Source organism: Rhodamnia argentea, chromosome 3 (assembly GCF_020921035.1).
Source record: "Rhodamnia argentea isolate NSW1041297 chromosome 3, ASM2092103v1, whole genome shotgun sequence".
Lineage (NCBI taxonomy): Eukaryota > Viridiplantae > Streptophyta > Magnoliopsida > Myrtales > Myrtaceae > Rhodamnia > Rhodamnia argentea.
The window spans coordinates 5,712,869-5,720,971 of NC_063152.1; the positions used below are offsets into that span (position 1 = coordinate 5,712,869).

Consider the following 8,103-nt stretch of genomic DNA (forward strand, 5'->3'; position numbering starts at 1 on the left):
ATCGTTCGAAAATGCTAAATGGAAATATTTTTCATTTTCAAGTCATTTTTTTCCACAAAACAAAACGACCTTAGCATTTGCGTCGATGAAACGCGCCTTCACATGGACCATGCCGTGTGTCGGAAAATATCAGAAACCTAAAGTTGAAGATTCTTGCAATGGTCTTCTTCCTTTATTGTCCTCATCTGCTTCAATCTTTATCAGCCACGTCTTTGTATCTGGGCATTACCAAACTCCAACCACTACCTCCACAGAGGACGATTCAGACGTCTCATCTTCCACGATGGAGCTAAAGCAGCCAGAAAACACCATGTCTGCACAGCCTTCTTCAATCCCTCTTTTTCTTCTTCGTCTCGCTTCTGTACTTATCTGTCTTCACATCCTAACGTCCAACCTCTCCCACGCTCAATACTGCTACGACAATGGCAACTTCACGGCTGCCGGCAACTATGCCAAGAGCCGTGAGCTTGGCCTCTCTACTCTGGCTGGAAACGTGGCTTCAAAAGGCAAGTTCTACTCTGGGAAGATAGGGAACGGCTCGGACACTGTTTATGTGCTCGGTTTCTGCAGAGGTGATTCTTCCAACGACACTTGCTTCAAGTGCATGAGCTCTGCTGCTAAAGATTTGATGATCAAGTGTCCTACCCAGAAAGTTGCATGCTCCTGGGGGACAGGAGATCCTCCTTGCATCATCCGTTACTCCGATGGTCCGATGTACGGCTTGAAGCAAACATTTCCAACCAAAGAATATTATAACACTGGTGACCTACCGATGGATCAGGATCAGTTCGATCCGATATGGAGGAACTTGACAGAGGAGCTGGCAGCGAGGGCTTCGATGGGGACGTCAGATCTCAAGTTCGCAACAGGGAGCACGGTGTTGCCGAACTTCCAGACCATGTTCGCGCTGTTGCAGTGCAGCCCCGATTTGTCTCCACTTGATTGCCAGAGTTGCCTGTGGGAATGCATAAATGATTATCAAAGATGCTGCCACGGAAAACAAGGTGGTGGTGTTAATAAGCCGAGCTGCATATTCCGATGGGACTTGTACCCATTTTTCGAGTCTGATCCCGGCAATCCTCCATCTTCTCCGCCACCACCAGCTCCGGTCGCCAAGGCCAACCCTCCTGCTCCTCCACCTGCACATGCCCAAGTCACCAACGGTTGGTTCATTTTTAAACTTTCTGTTGATTTTAAATTCATGAATCACAACCCTCATTCATAATTCTGTGCCTGATTTTAAATTCATGGGTCGGGTAGGGCTCGCTCCGGTATTTTCCACACCCCTACTAACTATTACGTTGTATTTTCTAAGGTTATCTCTGAATATCTTAATTAGTTGAGTCCTTACAAAAGTCCAATTTTATCTAAACATAAATTGTTAAGTCTACATTGACATTTTTATAATCAAATAAAATATAGGGAATATAAATTAATAGGGCCATACCCAATACATTTATATTCTTCTTCTATTTCGGAAATAGAAATTTTATGCAGCTATCAAAGATATTCTTCTGCTCAAAATTTGTTCAAGAATAGAAATAAAAAAATTTATTTATTAATAAAAATTGTTTTAAGAAATAGAGGTATTATCAAACGCACCTTTACTTGAGGGTTAGTCTATATATATCTGATAAGATTAACAACGCCGCACATCATTTGACAGAGGATGATGTTGGATCTTTTGATCTCTAGGAAAAAGTATTGGGGGGCCGGCGCTTTAACAGTGGGTAATTTGGATGTCACACTAGAACCCACGATAAAGCAACGGTGCATTTACATTTAAATCTAGCCTCCGTTTGTTTTGTTTTTTTTGTCATAATCTAAGCTCCGTTTATTTCACAAAAAATAATTTCCGACGAAATATTTTCCGGACTTTTTGGCCTTTGCTTCGCGAAAAATAGACTAATCAAAGGAAGCATTTTCCATCCATGAAAAAAAAAAAACTTCAAAAGTGGGGAAATAATTTTCAATTTTTGAAAAGAGGAAAAAAAGTTTCCTCTCTTACTCCCTCTAATTCTTCACATTTCTAATCTTTTCAACTATTTAAATTAGTAAAAAAATTTGATAATTTTTTATTTTGACTAATTTTGACTTTTTTTTCTTCTTCCCACGGCAACCGCCAGTGACTGGCCACAATCGAGGCTCCAACTTGTCCGAGTCTGATGAGGCTAGGCCTGGCAATCAGCGGAGGAAGAAATAAAAGAAAAAAGAGAAAAAATATAAAAAATATTTAAAGATATTAAACTATTAAAAAGTAAGGAATTGTTTTTTAAGTATAAAAATTTGTCATGTTAGCACCAACCGTGCTAGTGAGTACAGGCCAAGTTCAGGTCAGCAATTTTTGAGCAAAGATAAAGAAGATCTAATAAGATTTTTATTACTAAAAGACGGAAAATATTTTTCAATTCGTTTTTAGGTTTTAGCCAAATACCGAAAAATATCTCCATTGTTCTTGAAATCAGCTTTTTGAAGAATGCTTTTCAAAAATACCATATTTTCACGGAAGAAATGGAGCCTAAAGTAAGTTTTCCACATTAATAAGTAATTTTCTCCACGTAGAACTTGCTAAGTAAGCTTTTTTGCCTCTGTGAAACGAATGCATCGTCTTAAAGACTACGCAAGTTCGTTCCTACCAATTTCAAAAGTTATTTCATGTTGAATTATTGGTGAAGATACTTTTTGTGCGGTCGTCCTTTCACCATTTTATATTCTGCCATTCCCACTAGCAGTCTAGGACCACCCACTAGGCTTCTTTCTTCCTGGTCAATCCGCCTAACCCACTAGGCTTCTTTCTTCCTGGTCAATCCGCCTAGTTCATTTGACCTGGGCCATAAGTGTCCGTGTTGGGAAAAAAAAAATCAACTTTGAATATAATGGTTTCCTTTTCTTTGTGGCCCTTGTCTACATTTCAATCTCTATCATCATTTATGAGACAATATTATGTTATATACTCTGAAATCTTCGTATCAATTTTTCGAAATGCATGTGAAATCATAGATTTCGATGAAGTAACTTTTATTGGAGCGACACGAAAAATTAAAGGTGATCGGTTCCCGTCCGGTCGAGTCCCGCTTAGGAACCGAGAAAACATGTTCCCGGGCGGTCCAATAGAACTGTGGATTATTAATAGAGATGACCAATATGGACTTTAATCATTGATTCGATTCCCCTTAGAATCGAGAATCGGAGCGAAAATCAAAGGTTCTAATTTTATGAAATTGGGAACTGGAGTAGCATCTCAAGGAACTAGACCTAACCGATCGAGCTGGTTTCCGGTTCAGTCTGTTTGTCCTACTCATTCTTAGAAAAAGAATGCCACAAGTGCCATAACTTTTAAACGATGCTCACTTGAGTGATGTCGTAACTTTGATAAACCGCTTACCACAAGTACCGGAAATCCGACGTGGCATGACACATATGGTGAACGTTCTTTAAAAATCATGGGACTCAAGTAAGCGCCGTACGGAAGTTGTAGCACTCGCAATGTCTTTATTTCATAATATACAGCTTATAATGCAAATGCTAAACCATAAATCTTTCATTGAAAATATAATTTATGCTCAAACTCGTACTTCCCTAGATCTTGAACACATGCCCGTAAAACTATAAGGAAATTCAAAAATGATATTAAGCCTACCGTGATGGATCAAGTTTAATGTCGAATGTTGTTAGTTGATGTTACTCGTAAATGTTGATCTTGACCAAAATCCATGCTTCGCTTTTGGAAAACAGCTTTGATTAATTCAAACACAAGTTTCTGAATATAATGACGATCATCAAACGAGAAAGAAAACGCTAATAATAACACCTGTAAAACCGTTTTTCAAAATTGTGGGTAGTTGACGAGTTGGAAGGTTCTCTACACTCATTGAACGTTTCAAGTCAACGGTTAAGAAAGAATAATGCTAGATGTACTTAACAATTTAATAAATGTCAGTGAAACTAACTTTTGTACATTGAATACATTCAGTGCACCGACCGTCAATAAGATAATTACTCTATTTTCCACATAAAAAAATAATTTAGAGAGATATTTGAAAAATAGGTAATTCAACTATATCTGTGATCCGACCAAAAAAAAAAAAAAACTATATATGTGTAATTTGTCATACCTTGACTAGGGGTGATCGGTTTTAGAGTAAGTAGCTTCCAAATCTGGAACTTACCATGTTAGAACTGGTTTCCAGTTTTTGAATCCTAGAACCTACCATGTGTTGCCCTGAAACCGACCATGAAAACTACCTTAATTTTTCGATCTAGTTCCAAGATGGGTAGATTCTAGGTTAGAACCAGTTTTTGGTTTTTGAAACATGGAACCTACCATGTGTTGCCCTATAATCGGCCTTCGAAACTCCCTATTTTTTCAATCTAGTTCCAATGTCTCCCTACAATCTGCTTTTCTTTTGTTGATTTTGTTGGTTTCATTTTTTACAGCAAAATACTATTAGCAACAAAATGGTATATTGTAAAAGATGAATGAGAGGACTGAGCATAGGCGAGTTAGGAAGGCAAGCTACGAGCGAGCGAGATGGAGGTGAGTAGAAAGAGAATCTTTGCCGATACACGTACAACGTGGCACTGATGACGCTGTGATCGACCCCAACTACTTGTTGTACAACATGAATAACATCTCGAGCCTAGACATGTACAACGTAGCACTGAGGACGCTGCTAGGTAGTATGCGAGGCGAGGCGGCGGTGGGTGAGGCCGAGTGAGGGCTACGCGGCCCTAGCCTACCGGCCGACGAGCTCCAGCGACCCTTGCCAGCCACAAATTGTAATAAAAGAAGGAAGAACAACAAAAAATTCAAAAAAATTTAGGTCACATACCAGCAAATAAAGGATAACTCCTGGAAGACATTTTTCCGGAAATCGTTCTTGTGGAGTTTTTCTGCTAAACAAAGGCACCATAAGATTGGCGCTTTTGTACTTTCTCCAGTGTATTACTTAGTAAACAGTGAGCAATGACAAAAAAAAAAAAAAACTGAGGTGCCTGTGCTCTTGCAGGTGGAAAGAGCAATTGGACGAGGACTGTGATCATTGCAGTCACCACAAGTGTTTCTGGGTTACTTGTTACAGGCGTTGTCGTACTCCTGATGGTGAGAAGGAAGAAGAAGCAGCAGGCCAGACAAAGAGTTGAAGGTGAGTCTTTATCTATTTGAATTAGTGTATAAACTGTTTATGAGGTTTAAAAGATCATGGACACGATGAAGTTGACCAATTACTACGCTTTTAGAGCAGCAAAATAGTTTGTTTGTTTGTTTGCTCCAAATGGCCGTGTTTTTCTCTCTCTAGGTGAAGTTGAGGATGAAATTAGCACGGTTGAGTCGCTGCAATTTGATTTCGGTACTATCAGAGCGGCAACGGATGACTTCTCTAATACCAAGAAGCTTGGACAAGGAGGTTTTGGTGCTGTTTACAGGGTAATAATTGACAAAGCACACCCTCTACTCTCTTGTTTTCAAAATTTAAGCAACACAAGAATCATAGATGACATCAATTGATCCTCTTCGAAATGCTTCAATGTGCCAATCGATACTCACGAGGACCTACTTTGATGAAATTCCAGGGTCGGCTCTCCAACGGACAGGAAATCGCAGTGAAACGGCTGTCACAGAATTCTGGTCAAGGAGAAACAGAATTCAAGAATGAGGTCATGTTACTAGCTAGGCTACAACATAGGAACTTGGTCAGGCTCCTTGGTTTCTGTCTGGAAGGAGTTGAACGGCTTCTCATTTATGAGTTTGTGCCCAATTCAAGCCTCGATCAGTTCATATTCGGTATGTTTCTCTGCTTGTCATGCCTGATTTCAGATCCTCATGAAAGGATTAAGGGACGTCTTGTAGAATGTGATTTTATCAAAATGCATAGATTCCCTGAAGCGTGCGAATCTCGACTGGAATACGCGTCACAAGATAATAATGGGTGTTGCTCGAGGGCTGCTCTACCTACACGAAGGCTCTCGGCTTCGTATCATCCATCGAGACCTCAAAGCCGGCAACATTTTGTTGGACTCAGATATGAATCCTAAAATATCGGATTTCGGTATGGCGAGGCTGTTTGAGCTGGACCAAAGTCAGGCCGAGACAAACCGGATCGTGGGGACCTAGTAAGTGCTACAACATCCTGGAGTGCTTACAGATAGAACAAAGGCAAACTATAAAGCTAATATGGTGGACTTACTGTGATGCACAGCGGATATATGCCGCCGGAGTATGCAATGCGTGGAAACTTCTCGGTCAAGTCCGATGTCTTCAGTTTTGGAGTGCTGGTTTTAGAGATTGTGAGTGGTCAGAGGAACAATCTTTTCCGCGTGGGTGATGACACGGAGGTCCTTATAGGCTATGTGAGTATAAGAACATACCTTCTCATTTTGCATAACGTTTCGGAGCCCAATCAGTTCAATGTTTGTCTAATGTTTGCAGGTTTGGAAGAGTTGGAGGGATGGAACAATATCAAACATCATTGATTCCTCTTTAACTTCTGGTTCAAGTACCGAAATCGCAAGGTGCATCCAAATTGGTCTACTATGTGTCCAAGAAAACATGGCTAACCGGCCAACGATGACCTCGGTCCTTCTGATGCTTAACAGCCACTCGTTCAGTCTCCAAGTGCCGTCGCAACCCGCATTCTTCATCCACGGGGGTGCTGAATTGGATATGCCATCCACACAAGATAACAGTTCGAGGGTACATGGGGTCTCAAAAAACGAGGTCTCTATGACCGAGCTATATCCTCGGTAGCCTTGAAAAAACGGGAGATCAGCATGCGCTGCGCACTACTTTTCGTGTTATGTCATGGTTTTCAGATCATCAAGAAGACATCCTCATGATTTTATTCTTCCTCTAGATTATTGGGGAGTTATATGGCTTCATTGGCTTGGGATTTAATCCATACTCGGACTGTTGGAAGTGAAGGATATTCTCAAAAGGTCATGCCTTACTCTAATTGTGTAAAGACATGAACAGCTGGAACAGCTTGCTCTTACAAAATTCAATAGTTCTGATGGAATTTTTGAATTATACGTGGTTTTGTCTCGACGGTAGTTTGCAAATTCAACAAATTTTTGTTCTAATTTTTGCGATTTTTATTCGATGAGGGAATTAAGAAGATAACGTAGCATTATTGAACCATCCCTGTCGGTTCTCCGATTGTATCCGATTGTAATCACATCTCTTTCCTCGTAATTTCCGTATGAAATGTCGAAATATAAGAAAAATCAAATAAAAAATTGCAATAAACAACCGAGATTTGCTCTAGCATGTTCCGATAACCGTCACATCTTTGAAGATTTGATATAGATCCTCAAAAATTTATAGTCCCCAAGATTTGACTGGAAGCGATTGGATTTAATTGGAACTTAAATAATTTGATTCACAAGTAATTTCAAGTCTAGACTTTATGTAATATAATTTGAGGTTATGGCGCTGATTGGATTTAACTCAGAGATTTTCCTTCTCGTGATCTAACGCAAGATTGATTTAACCGTGTTTTCATTACCGTCCCCAACTAAATTTTGAAGAACACTTGGCCTTTCTAAGATGAGAAATATTTTGGGTTCTAAGAAAAACATAGGCTGTATCCGCTAGTCTACATATGGATAGATGCATGCATGTGTACATGCATACAATCTCATGGACACTATTTTGGGTTCTAACAAATATTTGTAATATAATAGTCATCACTGAACCGACTTCCGAAAGTAGCTTGTCACGAGCATGTTTCAAGTAGCTAGTACGTCGCAACCTAGATACTCTCCATTGCATGCTGCATGGCCGTAACGGTCATACTGAAGTTATGGTCATGGTTGTAGTAGTTATCATAACGAAGTGAAGAATTCAGAAAGGAACTGTAATTTGTTTTGATCATTTTGAATGAGAAAACCTTCAATCAACAAGGACTTTCACTCACTCTCTTTTGACAAGGCTGATTTACCCGTCCATTGATGCTTGTACGAGAATCGCTCGAAGTTGCCTTCATCGTGCTTGACAAGGGTCTAGGTACTCTCGCAATCAGTATTACTGGACCAATATGAGAGGTCCTCATGAGGACCGTAATGTGAGGCTTGTGCGAGTCATGGCTTTAAAAGAAATGGTATCAT

At 39.9% G+C, this 8,103-nt stretch overlaps 1 protein-coding gene across 1 annotated transcript; it reads left to right on the forward strand.

Moving 5' to 3' along the window:
* The first annotated feature begins 651 nt into the window (after window positions 1-651).
* On the forward strand, window positions 652-6,818 carry LOC115729144 (cysteine-rich receptor-like protein kinase 44). The gene is given in 8 exon segments (XM_030659594.2): window positions 652-873; window positions 875-1,163; window positions 5,010-5,144; window positions 5,298-5,425; window positions 5,572-5,782; window positions 5,874-6,111; window positions 6,198-6,348; window positions 6,428-6,818. Coding segments are annotated over 8 exon segments (1,545 nt in total). The 5' UTR covers window positions 652-798; the 3' UTR covers window positions 6,746-6,818.
* The last annotated feature ends 1,285 nt before the right edge of the window (window positions 6,819-8,103 follow it).